This window comes from Rhincodon typus, chromosome 7 (assembly GCF_021869965.1).
Source record: "Rhincodon typus isolate 14 chromosome 7, sRhiTyp1.1, whole genome shotgun sequence".
Classification (NCBI taxonomy): Eukaryota; Metazoa; Chordata; class Chondrichthyes; order Orectolobiformes; family Rhincodontidae; genus Rhincodon; species Rhincodon typus.
In genome coordinates, this window is record NC_063338.1 from 31559055 (window position 1) to 31580634 (window position 21580).

The 21580-nt window shown below is 39.8% G+C and overlaps 1 protein-coding gene across 1 annotated transcript in view; it reads left to right on the top strand.

Moving 5' to 3' along the window:
- Positions 1 to 21580, top strand: part of myo1b (myosin IB) — a 60262-nt gene that overhangs the window by 21635 nt on the left and 17047 nt on the right. The window contains exons 7-13 of the mRNA XM_048598736.1: positions 496 to 696; positions 1138 to 1364; positions 2112 to 2312; positions 5555 to 5648; positions 6344 to 6493; positions 10545 to 10613; positions 12858 to 12944. Coding sequence (XP_048454693.1) covers positions 496 to 696; positions 1138 to 1364; positions 2112 to 2312; positions 5555 to 5648; positions 6344 to 6493; positions 10545 to 10613; positions 12858 to 12944 — 1029 coding nt within the window. The remainder of the gene's footprint in view (positions 1 to 495; positions 697 to 1137; positions 1365 to 2111; positions 2313 to 5554; positions 5649 to 6343; positions 6494 to 10544; positions 10614 to 12857; positions 12945 to 21580) is intronic.

A 21580-nucleotide genomic window follows, 5' to 3' on the forward strand; every position in this document is an offset into this window, starting at 1 on the left:
TGAAGTTATTATGCTAAGTCACTAGCAACATTTTGAGATGTTGCATCTTAGCAAATTGTGCAACCTTATAGAAATATACCAATTGCGTATGATAAAGAAAATGATAAGGTGGTTATTTAGCAGTGTTAAACACACATTGCAGAAGTCTCAACAAATAGGATAAAAAACACAGGGTTTTTTGCTTTTGGGAGGGATGTGACCTTTAAGTGATATGTTACTTGATAATAGTTATATTTGGAAAACCAATTTGTTATTTTAGTTTGTTTTATGTTGTTCTGGAATTTTGAACAGCAGTCCAAAAATCTTGGGGAAATTGATGTCCTGCATCAAAGCTTGAATTGTTCAGTGCTGTCTAATCCTTCATTACTATGGACTAATCAAAAATATGTGCACGTGCACTTGTGTATATTTATGTGCATATATCAAAATATCATAGAATTATAATTGATAGTTCATAGTTTGAGAAATCTCAATATTTCTGTGTTCATTTTTTAGAATACAAATGGAATCCTGGCAATGCTTGATGAAGAATGCTTGCGGCCTGGGACAGTGACAGATGAGACCTTCCTAGAGAAACTTAATCAAGTCTGTGCTGTACATGAACGCTTTGAAAGCAGAATGAGCAAAAGTTCTCGTTTCCTTAATGATACTACTTTGCCTCACAACTGCTTCAGGATCCAGCATTATGCTGGCAAGGTACAGAAAATGACTCAAAAATGTTGGACATTCTTTTTTCTGAAGATTGTCTGTGGTTCTTTTCTCAGGCTTCTTATCATTGCCAAACACATACAGGAGATAATATTTTCCCACCTCTCATTGCTGTAAATGGAACCCTGTCCAGTTGTTTCGTTAGAATTATAAAGCACAATCGATTTCCTGGCCATTGCTGTTTATTTTGCTATCTCTAAATTTCTTTAGCTAAACTTGATACTGTTCTAATTTTAAAACACTTTCTTTATCAAAGTACACCACTTGCATGTTATGATGAAAATGATTATGATGTTTCCCTGATCATGCCAACTTCTCAAACAATTAGGCCCTGTTAAGAGAATAGTGCTTGTCATGATTGAGTGGATTATGCTTGATGGGTATCCTGCCATTGGAGATCTTGCCATCAATATCTGTTTTATCAACAAGGTGATGTACCACGTGGAAGGATTTGTGGATAAAAACAATGATCTGCTGTATCGCGACCTGTCCCAGGCCATGTGGAAGACTAACCATGTGTTAGTCAAATCTCTCTTCCCCGAAGGAAATCCGGCAAAGATGTCCTTGAAGAGGCCACCTACAGCTGGTTCACAATTCAAAGCTTCTGTTGCAACTTTGATGAAAAATTTACAGACCAAAAATCCCAACTATATCAGGTGAGAGCATTTTTGATTTATAATTTTAACTTAACAACTCAAGTATGATAAAAAGAAAATTTAAACACTAGATAATATACGGAAGCACAGAAATAGGAGGTGAGTTACTTGCTGCAGAATTCCTAGCCTCTGACCTGCTCTTGTAGTCATTGTATTTATATGGCTGGGCCAGTTCTGTTTCTGGTGAAAGGTAGCTTCCCAAGGTGCTGATAGTAGGGGATCAGTGATGGTAATGAGGTTAATACATTTGGACTTTAGCAAGGTTTCTCGTCACAGACTGGTGAAAAAACTAAGAGCTCATGGCATCCAAGGTAAAGTGGCACATTGAAGCCAAAATTGGCTAAAAGGCAGAAAGTTATGGTAGAGAAATATTTCTATGACTAGAAGTCTGTTTCCAGTGAGATGCCACAGGCCTCAGTGCTAGTTAGTTTAGAAAGCAACGTTGAATTTTTTTTTCTTGGATGGTACTGCATGCATAGGAAAGCTAAAAGAATGGCTGGTGCAAACATGATGGGCTGAATAGCTTTCTTCTCTACTATAATGATTCTATGATTAAGATACACTTTAGAGACTCTACCTCCTTTCCCTCAAAACTAGAACTGCCTCGTTCAATTCATTGAACCTTAGTGATGTCAAGTGAGAAGACAGAGTATCTGACTCACTGTCTAAAAGAGAGTATATTTGTTTGAGAGGAAGTCTGATGTTTATATGAAGTTGGCAAATTGTTGTATCCTGGCTACATTACAGATGCATCAAGCCAAATGACCAGAAAGCTCCACATGTCTTTGCTGAGGGTTTAGTGCGTCACCAGGTCAGGTACCTGGGGCTGATGGAGAATGTGCGTGTGCGACGAGCAGGATATGCTTTCAAGCAGCCTTATGAGTCCTGCCTGGAGAGATACAAGATGCTCTGTTCACAGACGTGGCCCCACTGGAGGCAAGGCTCAAGGTATGGAAACCCTGTCTGGTTTTAATGATGTTCATGATGGTCTGGAAGCAGTGGAGAAAATGTTTTCTATTCCTAATTTTATGCTTAAAATGCTGAAAGCTTAATTTTCAAAAATGAATGTGCTCCGTCTTCCCCAGTGACTCAATGAAGGTAGCCACTGAGACATATAGAGAGGTCAGGGGATAGATTTTCTATTCGCGGACTGGGCCCAGAGTGGGAATCATAGAAACCCTATAGTGCAGGAAGAGGCCATTTGGCCCATCAAGTCTGCACCGACCCTCCAAAGAGCATCCCACCCTATCCCTGTAACCCCATATTTACCGCCTATCCCACCTAACCTACACATCCTTGGACATTATGGGCAATTTAACATGGCCAGTCTACCCAACCTGCACGTTCCAATCTTTGGACTGTGGAAGCAAACAGGAGCACCTGGCTGAAGCCCACACAGACACAGGGAGGACATGCAAACTCTACACAAAAAGTCACCAAAGGCTGGAATCAAACCCGGGTCCCTAGTGCTGTGAGGCAGCAATGTTAACCACTGAGTCACCGTACCACCCAGCATATGGTTGGTGTGGTCTGTCTGGGATTGAGCAGGGAGAACGTTGGTCCAGTGGATTTTTCAGGAGGTTAAACAGAGAGTGAGTTTGTGGAGCATCTGACCACAAAAAATCTGGTGGTCCCTCCTTCAATAGCCATTCTTCATAAGTTTAAAATTTGCAGTCACAATTGGGGGAAAAAAGAAAATATGTATTTTTGGGGCACCTTTCATGACCTCAAAGTCCCAGTGTGCTTTACAAACAATGAAATTTTTTTTCTAGTGTAGTCAATTTTGGAAGGTAGAAGATGCAGCAAGAGGTTTGTACACTGCAAACAAAAGTGATACTCAGATAATGGGTCTTTTTATTGCTAGTTCATGGAGAAATATTAGCCAGAACATGGGGCAGAACTCACCTGCTCTCATTTGATGCTTTTCCCTATCACATTCACTTTTATGTTAGTTTGCAATAACCAATGGAAAAGTGAAAACCTGGTGGCAATGCAGCAAATATGTAATTAATGCTTGTAGGTAACAATTGTTTCTTTTTAGCTGCAGTTGTTTAATGGCTTCAGAATTGAGTTGGGGCCTATAACACTTCCCAGGAGCTCTTGAGCACAGTACCCAACTTCTTCACATTTGCCCGGGGATCAAATGACTCCAGACTGCTGCGCAGGGCCAACCATTACTGAAATGAATGAAGATATTTCAGGAAGCAATTCCCCTCATAGTTTGTCAGTGGTATCCCTAAGGAGATAAGTTGTTCATTAATAGTGAATGTCTTTGAGGCAACAAATAATAAAGTAATGATAATTAGGTAGGGTTTCTCTAAAGACAAAAGTGTGTGAAGGACTTGGGCTACTGAGAACAATGAGTTACCTTGACCATTAACAATTGTAAATATATACGTAACATATTGTACTTTCTCACATTCATTAGAGCAAAGCATATAGTGGTATACAAGTTCCAAAAAAAGTCATATTTGGCTCATAATATTAACTCCTAATGCTCCATCTCCATAGGTGCTGCCAGACCAGTTTCTCCAGCACTGGGGTATTTTGTTCTTCTATAGCAACAGATTTAACAGGAGAGGGTTTAATCCTTCTTTCATGCCAGTATTTTGTCTCAATAATTTTTCTCCTGCCCCTGCTCTATCATTTATTCTGAACATGGGTCTGTGGCTACCAGTCTTTCAAGTTGCCGTTATAAGAATTTCAGAAAGTTAGTCAACTCTGTGGACATGATAGTGGAGCCCAAAACATGCTCAGTTGATATCGTACGAAGAAGACATGCTACCTGAAGAGGGAGCTGGAGAATGATCTCAAACCTGTGATCGTACACCTACCACTGTACAGGTTCAGATAAATTAGGCAACACGGACCAGGAAACAAACCTGGGGATCTTCCTACAATAAGCACAAAGGGCTAGGCGTTCAGGTACATTATTCTTTGATTTTTGCATCACATATAGACAGGGTGGTTAAAAAGGCATTTGACATGCTTGCCTTCATTGCTCAATCCTTTGAGTATAGGAGTTGGGAAGTCATGTTGAGGTTGTACAGGACATTGGTGAGGCCTCTTCTGGAATATTCTGTCCAGTTCTGGTTGCCCAGTTATAGGAGGGATATTATTAAGCTGGACAGGGTTCAGAAGAGATTTACCAGGATGTTGCTGGGTATGGAAGGTTTAAGTTATAAAGATAGTCTGGAGTGTAGGAGGTTGAGAGCTGACCTTATAGAAATTTATAAAATAATGAGAGGTATAAATAAGGTTAATGGTAGTTGTCTTTTCACTAAGATGGGGGATTTCAAGACTAGGGGACACATTTTTAAGGTGAGAAGTGAGAGATTTGAAAAAGACATGAGGGGCAAATTATTTACACAGGATGGTTCGTGTATGGAATGAACTTCCTGAGGAAGTAGTGGATGTGGGTACAATTGCAATGTTTAAAAGACATTTGGATAAATACTTGAATAGAAAAGGTTTGGAGGGATATGGGCCAGGAGCAGGCAAGTAGGATCGCTTCAGTTTGCGATCATGTTCGGAATGGACTGATTGGACCAAAGGATTGTTTCCACGCTGTATGACTCTATAATTGTGAAGCTGAAAATCTGAAGCAAGAACAGAGAGTGCTGGAGAAATACGGCAGGTCTGGCAACATCTGTAGAGAAAAATACAGCGTTAATGTTTTGAGCCCAGTGACCCTTCGTCAGAATTGGAGTCAGTTCTGACAAAGGGTCTCTGAACTCAAAACATTAACACTGTTTTTCTCCCATTAGATGCTGCCAGATCTGTGTTCCTGGAATCTTCCTATTCAGTGTGGGTCAGCTCCTCAGTCAATGGAGTTGCTATGATGGAATTAGAGTGTCTTCAAGTATTAACATGACAAAATATTTACTTCATGGCCAAAATCAAAAGTGTATTAAGCAATGTTTGCTGTTTGTGACCTAACTGGATGATTACAATGCATTCCGGCATCATACTCCACTTGAACAACCCAGAGTATATTAGTAGCACAGAGCTCTGAACATAAATTTTAACACATTCTCAAAATGCCCACCTCATTTCAAAGTGATCTTCTGCAACAATTGTTGTGTAAAATTATTTAGTTGAATGTAAAATAAGTTTGATATTCAAAGGATGAAGCTTCATGTCATTTTTGGCACTAACTAAGACTTCTTGTTGTGTTGAATTAACTTAAGGGACGGTGTTAAAGTGCTGCTGACGGAACTTCAGATCCCTCCCGAAGAGTTTTCATATGGTAGATCAAAGATATTTATTCGAAATCCCAGAACGGTAGGTAATCCTCTGCTTTAACCTTTGGAGTTATCTCAAGTTTCAGGGGATTTGCATTTAAGCAACAGTTAAGAACATTAATGCAGCATTTAAATTAAGTACAGGGTGGTCGTGATCCTATCAAATAATTAATTTGATAGCTGTATTGGTTTGTGTTTATAGTTTCAGAAGCATTCCTGCAAGTATAAATCGAGTAGAACTAGCTGGGTAATTTGAAATTAATCAGAAGTACTTTGCTGCTAATAACTGATCTAAATCGTGACTGTATATCCGATTAATAAACCAGCATATAATCATGAGATAGCACACGTGACCATTGAGTCTTAGAATTTTAACGACACTAAAGGAGGCCGCAAGGCATGTTGGACATTAACCTTTTGAAGGGGTTAACAACTTTACTTCACTCATTGTACTCTTTATTTTGTTTTCTCACTTTTCAAAACGTTAATCCTTTTCTATGTGAAAAGATCTTCAGTATGCAACTACAGTTTCTGGTAGAGTTCATATCCTCTCACCCCTCTATTTACAAAGGAAAAGCTACTAACTTCTCTACTTGGTGTGTCCTAATATGAGCTCAGTGTAATTGCCGATACAGTGGGAAATTCTTGGATATGATCTCATACAGCCAGAAAGTTAAATTCACCTTGACCTTCACATTGGCCTTAATTATTATGTTACTGCATTTGTTTCTGCAGCTGTTTGAGCTGGAAGATCTGAGAAAGCGCCGTCTGGAAGATTTGGCAACGCTTATTCAGAAGATCTATCGTGGCTGGAAATGCCACACTAACTTCCTGTTGATGAAGAAGAGCCAGATCATTATTTCAGCTTGGACTAAGAGGCATTTTGTAAGTGGGTTTCTCAAGAGCTTTCTGTAGAGCATCATTTTTAAAATAAACTGCCTGAGGGCTTTCTTATCGCAGTTCCTGCCCTTCTACCTCAACATAGCTGGGTCCATCCATGTCCCTACATGGGACTTCCCAAAACATTTCAGGTTACACTACAATGATGCAGCAGGAGCAGCAGCAACTCGCATGTATCTGGTGCCTTTAGTGTAGCAGAGAGTTCCAAAGCACTTCACAAAACTTAACGAACACAATTTGACGGAGCCATTAGATCATAGAATCCCTACAGTGTCGAAACAGGCCCTTTGGCCCAATAAGTCCACACTGATCCTCAGAGCATCCACCCAGACCCATCCCCTATAACCCACCTAATCTATACATCCCTGAACACTAGGGGCAATTTAGCATGGCCAATCCACCTAGCTTGTGCATCTTTGGACTGTGGGAGGAAACCCATGCAGACACAGGGAGAATGTGCAAATTCCACACAGACAGTCACCCGAGGGTGGAATTGAACCCCGGTCCCTGACACTGTGAGGCAGCAGTGCTAACCACTGAGCCACCGTGCCACCCTTGGGTGTTTTTCTCCAAAATCCACCTCATTGAGCTGAGCATTAGGTTAGATGTTTAGGGATGGAATTCCGGAGCTGAAGAGCTGAAAATCTGCTGCCACTGGGGAAACGATTTAAATTAAGATAAGAAAGAATCAGAGGAGTGCAGACCTCTGAATGGAGTTGTAAGGCTGGAGGTGATTGCAGACATGGGAAGCACCTCCCTACTCGTTGTTTTAATCACCTGGGGGTGGGGTCAGCCCCTGGGCTACCATTATGACTTAAATCTCACTCCATCATTTGCCATTTTCACAATGTAGCCATGTTTTTTTGACACAGCTTACATCATTAGACCCTTCATTAGATTGCTTTCCTTTCCCTTCAGCTGAGAAGTTTTTTTATCCCCCATGGGACGTCTAAAATAAAAATAGAAAATACTCATCAGGTCTGGAACCATCTGTGGAGAGAGATTCTTTTCAGAGCTGAAACATTAACTCTGTTTTTCTCCCCACAGGTGCTGCCAGACCAGTTGAATCTTTTAACAATTTCCTGTTTTTGTTTGATTTCCAGTATCCACAATATTTTCCTTTTTTTTTATTAGACAAATCTGAAGTCAGTCACCACAAAACTGTTTAGTTATTCCCTTAACTGGAACCACAGAGAAGGTAATGAGGGTGAATTACAATCAAATTCAGTGTAGAAAGAAAAATGAAGAGGCATTAAAGAAACATTGGATTAAGAAACAAAGAAAAGTATGAAAAAGTTTAATTAAAGCACAATTCCGAGTGATTCACTACTTGCCAGAATGAGACTCCACAGTTCAGTTGTTCATTTTAGGGCTGGAAAGGTTGCCTTGTTTTGTAAGAATGAAAACCTGCTTATAGAGGGGTACTTCCATTGTTAAATACCAGACCAAATTTCCTGCAGCTAGTTATAATTTGTTTTAACAGTACAAATCCAGCAATATCTTCACAATCGTAGGGAGATTGACAACAAGCTCCTATTTCTGTGAGGCTGATGGTGGGAGCAACATGAACCATTCAGCAATTCACATCTCATGGTGTATTACTTCTCACTACAGTTTGTTGGCTTATTTACATGCTAATAACACTGCCTCTGTTCAGCATTTATTTCCTAGCATATTTTGTACAATGTTTCATAGGATACTGCCCATATCAAGAAAATGCTTCCCAAACACTACTACAGTTTTTATAAAAAAAATTTTACGTAAGAAATTCTTATAAATAGCTTGTAATTTATCAACCAGGAGTATTTGATGGCAATGTTCCATATTTTCATAGAATCATAGAATCCCTACACTGTGGAAACAGGCCATTCGGCCCAACAAGTTCACACTGCCCCTTTGAAGAGCATCCCACGCAGACCCACTCCCCTATATTTCCCATGTCTAACCCAAACATCCCTGAGCACTATGGGCAATTTAGCATAGCCAATCCATCTACCCTGCACATCTTTGGACTGTGGGAGGAAACCAGAGCACCCGGAGGAAACCCGCACAGACGCGGAGAATGTGCAAACTCCACACAGACAGTTGCCCGAGGGTGGAGTCGAACCCGGGTTGCTGGCACTGTAAGGCAGCAGTGCTTACCACTGAGCCCCGATTTTAGTTTAATTTAACTGTGACAAATAATGTAACCCATCCTTTATTGAACTAATAACTTGGCAATTTAGTCATAAAGTAGAGAAACTTTGCTTTACAGTTCCATATAGTATAGGATACTGCTGGATTTTGCTAACGTCCGTCTTGAGAGAGTGTAATGATTTCACCTGTGATCTCACCATAATGCGATCAAAAACCAACTTACAAAATTTAAGTTACAATACGTAGCACTGTGGAGGAAACCATTCCCTGTGGTTTCTATCAGGACTGAACCTGTCTGATCTAATGTGCTCGTGGCAAGAATACGTTAGGGAGATTATTAGAATGTTGTAAACTGAAGGTCATGACAACAGAAGCATCTGTGTTTGTGTCTTGGGACTCCCTCACTGCACTGTGGTTTACAGTCCAGCAATACCTTGCTTTGTACAGTACTAGTACACAAAAAGCTAAGAAGTGCTGTTGTTTTCCCCTGTGGAATTATGGAACTTTAAGAGGCAGATACTACTTGAATTTGATCTTGAAGGAATTGAGATCAGGCAGCTTTTAAGTTATGCCAGACATGCAATCCTTTCAGGAGCTTATTGCCCACTGGATTTCACGCCTAAATTCTGAGAGAATCCAAAGCCGGCTGTTGTTGATCTGTCTTTCTTCTGGGGAGAGTGAGAGACCTGTGCCACTTTGATATTTCCTATTGTCATTGCAGTAATAAATTGCATTTACTTCGTGGTGTTGCAAGTCCAAGAGTTTTGTAAAGAGATAGAAGGTGAAATTTTGATTAAGTGCAGTCTAGCACATCACGCAAGGCACATTACAAGATTAGAGATTGGAACTTTAACTACGTTTCTCTGCCTACTGTACTAACATGTTTCAGTGCTTCACAGTGTTTTAAGGGATGTACCTCTTCCTGTCTCAATATATCTCCCAGAGTAGTGAGTTTTTTTTTCCATGTGTTGAGTTTTTGGTGATGTGTATTACATCATGTTATTGGACTTTCGTTCTACTTTCTGTTATTTGATTGTATGTTGCAAATAGCTGTGCCAGCACTAACAGAGGCCTTTTAAGGTATGAAGTTCCTGTACTGCTGAATACTATTAAATCACCATGGGTCAAGTCTGTAATGGTACTCAGTAATTGTTAAATTAGAGTATCATTTAAAGCTACTGACTTGGCACTGTTACCCTATCTGACTGATGCAGTTGGAAAAAAATGTGAAGCCAGAATATAGCCATTGATGTTTCATTACTGTGTAAGAGTTTTGCGCTTCTTGGAGAGGTGTCAAATATTAGTAATAAAATAGCTTTCATCCCCTACTCGTACCAATCACTTCACCTATTAGTGCATTAAGCAAAGAAGTCAAAGTATATAAATTTCTTCCCCTCCTATTCAAACTTGTTACATTTCTATGATTGGTCCTATTTGATCCTCCCTCTTTCCCATATGGATGCTGAGTCTTGGTTTTATAAGTGCGACTTGTTCTCCTCCCCCAACTATTTATGTCTTGAGCCTAGAGATTGAGCATTGAGGGGTTATCACAGATGAGCCAACTCCAGACCTCAGTTTCTAGAAGTGATCACAGTCTTTGCATTGAATTTGACTGGTCATTATTTCCACTCTATCTCCATCCGAGAGACACTGAGTCCAGTTGTAGTTTCTACACTGCACCTTGGCTCAGGACAGACTGTGATTCAAACACGGTCATTCTGGGCTGTCTGGTTTAGTCCCTGATTAAGCAGCGATTGCCACCTCTTATTGGAGTGACGTTAAACACAGATTATTATCTATGCGTGGTCAGTCTAAATTGGGGAATTGAATTAATCTACCTCTAGTACATATTGTTTGAAGGAAATGATAAAATTTTTCTTCCCTTGATCTCTTCATGTAGCAACGGAAAAAATATCTACAACTCAAGAGTGTGACATTAATTATCCAGTCGTACATCAGAGGCTGGAAGGTGAGTTATCATGAACAGAAGAAAAAGTACTCTTTTCTTCAAATGTGATTTTTCATTATATATTTTCCTTAAAAAAAATCATATGATCTTTCAGGTAATAAAATGAATGTAAATTTAAGAATAGGTAATTGATCCATTTGATTGCTTGCTCTGATTTAGATCCTGACAATAAAGGTTCAACCAAAGTCAAGAGAGTTAGAACAATCATCTGAGGCTGAATTAGTTTAGCCACATTTGTGCCAATCTGATGGAATTTCTATTTGCGCTTATCTCCATATATTGTAAGGAAATTTTAATTCTTTTTCTTTATTCATTCGCGGGCTGAGGGAACCGCTGGCTAGGCAGCATTTATTGCCCATCCCTAATTGCCCAGAGGGCAGTTAAGAGTCAACCACATTGCTGTGGGTCTGGACTCACATGTAGGCCAGACCAGGTAAGGACGGCAGTTTCCTTCCCTGAAAGACATTAGTGAACCAGATGGGGTTTTCCAACAATCGACAATGGATTCACGATCATCATTAGATTCTTAATTCCAGATATTTATTGAAATCAAATTCCACCATCTGCCGTGGCGGGATTCGAACCCAGGTCCCCAGAATGTTATCTGGGACTCTGAATTAACAGTCCAGCGATAAAACCACTAGGCCATCGCCTTCCCATCGTTTTGCTGTTGCTGTTTTGATGTGACCGTAAAGATTTTTTTTGGCTTGTTGTTGGCCTCAGCATGTTCTTTGTGTCCACACTTAAAGTTTTACAAGATTAGATGGGGAAAACAGATTGCATTGAAAGACAGTTCAGCGATCAGAGGACACGGGTTTAAAATGATTGACCAAGAATGAGAAGGAAATGAGGGTAAAATAATTTTGCCTGTTGAGTTATGATCTGGAGGATCCTGCCTGAAAGCGAATTCAGTAATAACTTTCCAGAGGAAATTAGATCTATAACTTGAAGGGACAAGTGCAGAGCCATGATTAAAGGGTAGGGGAGTGGAAGTGATTGAGTGGCTGGGATTTAATGGAGCCCACTAGAGGGTACTAGGTGGCAGTTTGGGGCCTTCATAATTGTGGGGGAGTCTATTTTATGCATTCCCACTGATGGAAATCTGACTCCCATTCGGAATGGGCTTACACAAGGAACTTGCATGGTTAGATTTATCATTGAGCCTCTTAAATGTCCCTACCCCTGAGCCAACCAGAATTCAGCAGTGGATGAGGGATTCTCCCAAGCTCATTACAGTCTCCTGTGCCCAGCAGCCCTTTTTGAGTTGACCTGTGGCCTCCTGGGGATTCCCTGCTCCAAAAGGAGTTACCTATACTATATTGTTCTATATGTGTAAATTATATGGTGCTTTAAGGAGCTGCAGTTTTGTGTGGTGATTAACACCAGTATATATTGTCTGATATAGGTTTGTTAGACAGTTTAGTACTGATTTTTGCACACCTTTCAATCTCTAGCAGTACAGCAGTGAGGAGTTCGCACTGGCAAACCATTACACCCTTTGCCCAATGAAGTGTTATCTAGAAACTAACATCAGATAAAGATAATCCACTTCTTTCATGTTCTGATAAATTCATCTTTCTCTTCCATGTGCTAAGAATATTGTCTGAGTATATGTTCCATATTTTGTAAGATGAGCTTCTCAATGTTACTATTTCAAGATATGATGTTGTAATGTTCAGATATTCTGTATTGTTTATAATTGTGACTGTTGATTTGTCTGTATGATGTATGTAACGCAGTGCTTTGTGCCATGAATTACTAAAATGCAGTCCTGATGCACAAGCATTTGTACCAGTGATACTAAAGATGAAAGTACTCCTGTTGTTTAAGAACATCTTATTCAAATTGGTTATTTTCATTAAGACATGCATTTTGTACAAGCTGACAAGTAAATGAGAAAGCCTTTATTTGTTACTTTTGGAGTCGGCCGTGCATTAGGTTTTCATTTGTGAGGAACCAGTTTTGAATCCAACTTTATACAGAGTTTACTTCTGTCAAAATAATCTGCAACTGAGAGAACAGAGCTTGCAGTTGAAGTATTCCGTTAGTGAGCTGCTTGTAGCTACACACAGACACATAACATAGACATGACTGCAGGAAAGCTGCTAATCTTGCTATCAAGGCTTAATGGGACACCAGATTAGCCTTGTAGCAATGATGAGCATCCAAAGGAAGGGAAGGGTCTTTTCTAAGAGAAACAATTTTATTTTATTCTTTCTATTTCCTCCACCAACAACCTCGCAGGCACGAAAGCTGTTGCGAGAACTGAAACATCAGAAACGTTGCGAGGAGTCGGCTACAACAATTGCTGCTTATTGGCGAGGTTTTCAGGTATGAAGAGTTACTGCTTTCAACTCTGAAGGGTTTTTGACTTCATTGCTGGTTTATATTTGTATTAAAACCCATTTTATTTTACAATCACTTAAAACTGAAGCAACTTTGGTTTCATCTCTCACTGGAGGAAATTCTCTCTCTACCACACATTGTTCGATTCTGTTATTTAAAAACAAAATGTTTTCTCTTGGCTTTTGCTAATTTCTCTTATACTGCTTCTATTTTTTCCCCTGCTACCATCTTTTCTCGTAATAATTATTCTACGGGGATAAACGGAAAACACAAACACAGGCCAGAATGGAAGTGAGGCAACTGAAGGAGGCGGCTATGCATAAACATGCTATTGCTGTTATTTGGGCTTACTGGCTTGGATACGAGGTATTTCATAATCCCAATCCTCATCTCAGCAACTCTCATAGTTCCCACCTCTTTCTCCCAAATTTGTAACAACTAGCACATTCAAAGTCCACTGTAGAGGCATGATGAAAGCAGCAGTACTTGTTCTCAGAATATTTAGTTTGCTGCATGCGATTGAATAGAGCAGCATGTAGCATGTTAACCCGGAAACTGCATCTTTTCGAATGAAGTTGAACTACTACTTACTAACTACCAGCATTGTGGCAAGCTATGATGTCTTGCTGATTGTAAGACTGCAATGATGATTTGCTTTATGGTTCGCATAGTTATTTACATTATGTAGCCAGATCATACTTTGGTTGACAAATGATTGCTGAACTGGTTGTGAAAGAAGCTGAGGAATTGCAGTTGTTTGCTGCCATTCTACAAACATCATGATGTTGACTTGTCACAAAGGCCAGTCTTGGTGCTGAAGCAAATTGGCGTGTCAATGCATTCTGCCATAGAGACTACACTAGTTAGAGCAAAAGCAAAAATGTGATGGAGTTCTTCCTCCATAACAATAAAGGAGTGGACAGTGAGACCTTGGCCTCACTCAGAGGTCACAGTGCATGTGCATTGTGGGTGATAGGTGGGTGGGCATTGCAACTTACCAGGAAAATTGAACCACTTCAGAGTTCCCTTCTAGCTCCTTCTCCAAAGATTGGAATCGTAGAACAATATTATGTACAAATAAACATGAAGATATGGACATTACTGGAAAGTTCCCTTTTTTTAAATGTTGCATTATATGAAAAATCTGTTCTTACTTTTGATACTGGCATTCAGAGATGATGTCAGGATGCACTGTTCACTATCTGAAACACTCTCCTTCAAAGCTGTTGATTTTTTTCTTTAGTTTTTCATGGCATATGGGCATCCCATGGCAATGCCAGTATTTGTTGCCCATCCTTAATCGCACTTGAACCGAATAGCTTGCTAAGCCATTTCAGAAAGCAGTTAATAACCAGCCATGTTGCTGTGGGTCTGATGACACATGTAGGCCAAACGAGACTTGAATGTAGTTGCCATTGTCATCATTACAGAGGATCACGTTTATATTTCAGGTTGATTTAATTGAATTTAGATTCCACTAGGTGACATCTTGGGATTTCAACTTGTGTCTCTAGAGCATTAGCCTGAACCTTTCAATTACTAGGCCACTAGCATTACCACTCTGCTACCATCTATTTGTAAAAGTAGGCTTTCTATGCACTTTGCATAAAACATTGACTAGAATAATAAAAGTGATTAATGATACCATCTTCAATAGTTTGAAATATGCTTTCATATGTTGAGGTTAGGTGAAACTGAGGCATTTCTGGTAAATTAGGATGGAAAAGTCAAGTTATTAAGATATAGTTATTTTAAATATACATACCTTTACCCTTAATGCCCTTCAAATCCCAGAATGATAAAGCTTATTCACAGTAGAAAAACCAAACTGTTAAGCCCACATCCCAAAATTAAGTGGAACAGGTATGCTGACTCCAGTCAGAATTCGCATATTTGTCTACGTTGAGGCACTTCAGGAATCTCAGGAATTATTGTCAGTGATACGTAGTGACTGAATTTATGGGAAACATATTTCTTCTGGATATTGATAGATGGATTGAGGAGGAAGATGTGCAAGTTTTCAGCCTGTTTTACCGCTCTGTACATAATTATTAATGAGTAGTGATTGTACTAGCCAGTAACAATTGGTACAGCTGTTTAATAAAATGTTACCAACATTTATGGTTTTAAAAAAAAAATTCTTATTGCAAAACTTATTGTAGATGTTAATTCCACTTTTCAACTCTTTGTTTGCGATATGTACAAGTTAATTGCTGCCTGAAGCATCACCGTGGCTGATTCACATACATTACATATAAGTGAATTGCTTCCAAACATAACACTATATTACCCTCTTTCAGCTATTTGACAAGAATACTAACTATGGTCAAGTCTACTGCTTTTATTAAAATATTAGCTGGAAGACAGGGTTATATTCTAGCCCGTGAGACTCCCAAAATACAATGTATTCATGCACAAGTTTGTATTTAATATGTTTTGGGGATTATTTTAACATATTTATTTTTAAATTGACATGCATCTGTATTCCGAAAAAAATTACTATGTGCAGCTAAAGATTACTATCTGTTGTACACTGGAAAAATGAAAGCCGGCTTTTTCCTACTTGGTGCCTGAGATCACTGCAGATTGTTCTTTTGAGAGTAGCACTGCTCTCCCATCACGTACATGGCTTGAATGGAATGTAAAATATTGATATTTCTAAGATGTTATTCATGTCCCATACTTTTTTCATTATTTGGTATTGTTTTATCAACCTGCTACGTATCAAAAGTGGTGTTTGGCTTCAAAGTTTCAAAATGTACTGTAGGTGACAGTGTGAAGTAACGTGATGTGGCTAATGGATTCCCATGAGGCAACACCTCACATCACATGACAACCCCTCACGCCAGTCTAGAAATACCCGAGCTATGTCCTGTTGAGTTGCAACCTGTATCCTCTAGGATGTACTCAATTAGAGTCACAGAGTTGTATGGCATGGAAACACACGCTTTGATCCAACTTGTCCATGCCACATGATATCCTAAATTAATCTAGCTCATTTGCCACCCTTTGGGCCCATATCCCTCTAAATCCTTCATAGTCATTCATCCAGATGTCTTTTAAATGGTGTAACTGTACCAACCTCCACCACTTCCTCTGGCAGCTTGTTCCATTTAGGCACCAACCTCTGCGTGAAAATGTTGCCCCTTGGGTTCCTTCTTCCTCTATCTTCTCTCATCTTAAACCTATGCCGTCTAGTTTTGGGCTCCCCTCCCCTGGGGAAAAAGACCTTGGCTTTACACCCTATCCATGTTCCTCATAGTTTTATAAATCTCAACAAAGTCACCCCTCAACCTCCGATGGTCCAGGGAAAATAGCGCCCACCTATTCAGCCTCTCCCTATAGTTCAAACTCTCCAATCCCAGCAACATCCTTGTAAATCTTTTCTGCACCCTTTCGAGTTTAACAACATCCTTCCTATAGCAGAGAGACCAGAATTGAATGCAGTATTCCAAAAGTGGCCTCACCAATGCCTTGTACAGTCGCAACATGACATCCCAACTCTTATACTCAATGCACTAACCAATAAACCAAACACCGCCTTCACTACCCTGTCCAACCGTGACTCCACCTTGAAGGAACTATGATCCTACACCCAAATTTATTTGTTCAGCCACACTCCCCAGGACTTTACTCTTAAGTTTATAACTTCTGTCCTGATTTGCCTTACCAAAATGCAGCACTTCACATTAATCTAAATTAAATTAAAATACACAACCAGAAATTATTTCATGATGTGAGAGTCCAGAATAATAGGAATGTAACCGTAGAATTAGATGAGGCTGTCCAGTGGTGATATCAAAAACATCTTTTCACATGAAGGATATTCAAAACCTGTGACTGTTTCATGACTCCCCCAACCACCCCAAATAGTTGTTGAGGTTAGGTTAAATTGTTTGGCAGTTTGCTTAAGAGCTATTGATATGCAGTTTGTTAAAGCATTAAGATTAGCCACGAGAGAATTTAATGGTGAATTAAATTGAGGAGCTGAATGATCTTTTACTGCCATTCTGTTCCTAGAAGGCATTTGTTATCACAACTTGTGGAAATATAGTGAAGTTACAAAAGTCGACCCAAATGAAAAATGTTAAGTAATAAATAAGCTGTCCCACCTCAAGAAGATGAAACAATGACTTGAATCTTTCAGGGAAAGTATTTCATCTGTAAAATGGATTGCACAGCCTAGCATCCAAAAGAAATAAAAGCCCTAACAATTAGCCTCTCAATTGAGTTACCATTGTTTTAAGTTTGAATCTTTCTCATGGCCCTAATGAGTAGGTCTCCTATTTATCCCCAGCCCTTGGAGCTTAGCCCATAACATGTCCCCTTGGTCAACTGAGCAGAGATTATGACTTAACTTTCTCAGTTCTGCAACAAACAATCCTAGATTTTTTAGTCTGAGAGAAGGCTTGCTAACAACTGAAGTCTCTCATGCCTTATACCATTCTAGTAAATCACCTTTGCTGCCTTGCTAAGGCCTTAAAATTCTTCTTAAATCTATTAATGATGGTTCAGCACGAAGCCAACTCTCTGTTCAGGATGTGATTATCCAAACCCAAACCAAGCAGGTCCACAGTATATCGGAGTACTGGTGATCATAGACCAATCAGTCTTACTCATTAATGAACCTAGGAAAGACTTGTCACTGAGAATTGCAGTTATTCTTACATGGCTCAAGGTCCCCTTGCATGGAAATACTTCAACTAACAGGCTGGTCACAGCAGGAAACTAAACAGTGCTCAAGTCACCTGTGTGCTTGAATGTGTTAAACCTCCAGCAGTATGACAGCAGATATGGAGAACTCTAAGCTTTACTTTTGCAGATATTTTAAAAAAGCGCTCCGAATTTTTAGTGTAGCCATACACAGGGACAGCGTGAAATATGTTTTGAGCAAGAAGAGTGGAAATGTGCTTGAACTCCACCTGCCCAGTCTGCCTGTCCATGACAGTACCGATAGTGACTACTGCACAGCCTTTGTGAAGCAGAAGCCCTATCTTCACACTGAGGACACCCTCGATTGTGTTGTGTGGCAGTATCATCTAACCATCTCCTTTTGACATCCAATAGCATTACCATTGCTGAACCACCTACTTTCGATATCCTTGAGTTTATCATTGACCAAAAACTGAACTGGGCAAGTCTCGTAAATACCGTAGTCACAATAGTAGGTCAGAGACTGGGAATCCCGACTCCCCAAAGTTTGCCTACAGCCTATAAGGTGCAATTGAGGGATATGATTGAATATTCTCCACTTGCATGGATGTGTGCAGGTCCAACAAAGCTTAAGATGTTCTGATCCAGAATAAAACATCCTACTTGATGCACACCCATTTGCCACCTTTATCATGCACTTCCTCTAGAACCAATACACTGTGGCAGCAATGTGTACTATCTACAAGATGCACTGCTGCAGCTTACCCAGGCTCCTTCATTAGCACCGTTCAAACATATGACCCCTACCACCGAGGGGAACAAGAGCAGCAGATTTACCTAAGAGTTTCCCGCAAGTCATTCACCATCCTGACTTGGAAAAATTTCAGCATTCAATCATGGTCACTGGATAAAGATCCTAGAACTCGTTTCAGAATAACATTTTTGAGTGTACTGTACTCACCTTGGATTGCTCTGGTTCAAGGCAATTTACCACCACTTTCTCAAGGGCATTTATGGATGACCAATAAATGCTGGTATAACTAATGATTCCCAAACCGCGTAAAAAAAGAGATAAAACAAACTTTTCAAGGTTATTCTTCCCCCAGAGGTCTTCCATATTAAACATGGTAGCATCTTGCTACATGTTTTGGATTTCCAGCTGACCACAAATAAAATATGCTCATAAACATATGTAAGTCTAGTTACTGAGGTGTAATTGATTTCAAGAATAAGGTTCCCTTGGTGATTAAGAAATATTTTCTGCAGAGTGTGAGCTATTCTAACGTTGTTGATACTTGTGATGAAATAAGAATATTGTGCGCCTTCAGTTGAAAGCAAATCATTGGACCTATTGAAAGGACTTGCCAAGCCTGAAGCAAGAAATGGGTGAGTCTGTGAACAAGACTGAAAAATGCAGCCAGAAAATGTAAAATCAAGCATTCAGATGAAAGGCAGTCGGATTAGTTCAGCTGGGACTCTACAACCCCTGCAGAACAAAAAGAGTTGATTGGAAGGACAAACTAACAATAAAGCATCTATGAAGAACAAGTAGACAAATGAAGATACTGACTAACCAAATGACTAGCCTTCAGTTAAGTCAAATGGAAAACAACAGGGCGATGCAGTAATGTGCACTAGACAGAGAAAGATGTGCAAGGGATAAGGATGACCACGAGTTCATGGACAGAAGGAAATGTACCATGTGTGAATCAACCTGCAGAGTGCTTGAATAACCCAATCATTCGATGGGGAAGAAAAAATGGTGCAGGAAACAGAAGATAAGAAACCAGTTATCAGAGACAGATTAAACAAGGAAAATGCCAAATAAAAGAAGTCAAACATTCTAACCTGTAAAATGAGTGATAACACATTAGACACAGGAACTGCGCAACTGCGTAAATGTCTGAATACAACAGTTCACAAAGAAAATAAATTCACATCATGATCAAGATCAGGAAGAAGGTAAGAAGTTAAGCACCTATCATAACGATGAGGCTAAAGCTTGATATTAGGACATTGAGTAAAATTATCCCATTCAGGTGATATTCCCTGAAAATTTGAAGGAAATTGGTTACCTAAGAAAAATGTTCTGAGACTGAGCAGTGTCATGATACTGATATAGCTGGGAACTGATACTTAGCAGTAAAACCAATCATCCTAGGGTTGAGCAATCTGAGTCTGAAGGTAGTACACCACTTGAAAAGTGTGTTCTAATCAGAAGCAATGAATATTTGATACAAATGTACCAGTAGGGTTTTGATGTGACGGTTGGATACAGGGGCAGGGACAGAAATCACAGCTCTTTGTGCTGTCGCTTGTCTGGGCTCCCAGCCCCTGGCCAAAGCACAGCAATCTCTTTCCCACACACCCCCCACCCCCACCCCAAGTGCATCAGGTTCTCGTATTTGGCCCTGAATGGATTCTTTGAAAATGTTGACTATCACATCAATCTTGATTCAGTGATGAAACTAATGATTCATCCACCACATGAAGAACCAATAAAAGAGCTGCAGAGATGGCAAAAATACAGAAAAAGGATCACCAGAGTAACAGACTACAGATTATGTTAATTCCCTTCTGCTGAGAGAAAGTAAATGGCTAGGAATTTGCCAGGATCCCAAATATCTTAGCAGATCAAAGAAGGGACACTTACCTGATTCCAATACTGAAAGAGATAACAAAAGCACCAGCTGGGGCAAAATAGTCCAGCAAATTTGATGCCAGGAATGACTCCTGGAATGTTGAAACTTGAGAAGGAATCTTTGCTGTTGACATTCCTCTGCCTAACTCTTGGCCTTCAAGTGAACCAGGAAGTAGTCCATTAGGAATTACTAGAGATACACTAAAGGCAGAACGAAGCAGGTGGCATTGCTATTGATTTCTACCTTAAATCTAGATGTAGACAAGATCGTGACTGCCATGCAAAAAACCAGGAAAGCTGGGATCAGGCAATATGCAGACAAGGGCATTGTGAAGATGGCAGAATGTTAGTTTTTTGGAATTGAGTGTATGCCCAATAGAGCTGAGGTACATCCTGAACAAATTACAGCCATGTCTGAAATAGAAACTGCAAAGAGGGGAAAAGGTTGAGAAGTTTCGTTGACTTGATCTAGGACATGAGTACTTTCATATCTCGTGTGTCAGAATACACAACAATCCTAAGGAAGCTGACAAAAGATGATATTGACAACCAGGGGTCAGAATCACTCTAGTTGAATTTCAACAAACTTTAAAGGTAGTATACAAGGAAACAAGTCTGTTATACTACAACAGAAAGAAAACTGTCACTCTGCAAATTGATCAGATATACCAAGATACTTTTGAAGTTATGTGAGAAATTCCAGTGGAGAGTGGTGATAACCTACCGGAACAGATCTACAGGAAATAGTTGTAAAGCACCAGCAAGATTGCAAAGAGACTTCAGTTACCATTGTACTTTGAAATGCAAGTCAGGAAGGGAAATGGTACTTGCAGATGCCCTATTTTGATTGTTGCCATTGTAGGAACAGGAGATAAAAATTCTACAGAGATGGTAGGAACTGCTGATGCTGGAGAATCTGAGGTAACAAAGTGTAGAGCTGGATGAACACAGCAGGCCAAGCAGCATCAGGGGAGCAGGAAAGCTGACGTTTCGGGTCTGGACCCTTCTTCAGAAAAATTTCAGAAAAAGCTTTCCTGCTCCTCTGATGCAGCTTGGCCTGCTGTGTTCATCCAGCTCTACACCTTGTTATCTCATGAGTATCAACTCTACAAAATGTCAGTACAACATCCAACTACCTTAGAGATATTGTGAATAATATTTTTAGATGAGAAATCAAACTCTAAAGAACTCTTCTTGAATTGTTCAGTTTATTGATATAATTTTTGGTTAGTCAACTGTAGAAAATATACTTGATGATTGGAAGAGATAGCAAGAACAGCAGATACTGGAGTCAGAGACAACAGTGTGGAGCTGGAGGAACACAGCA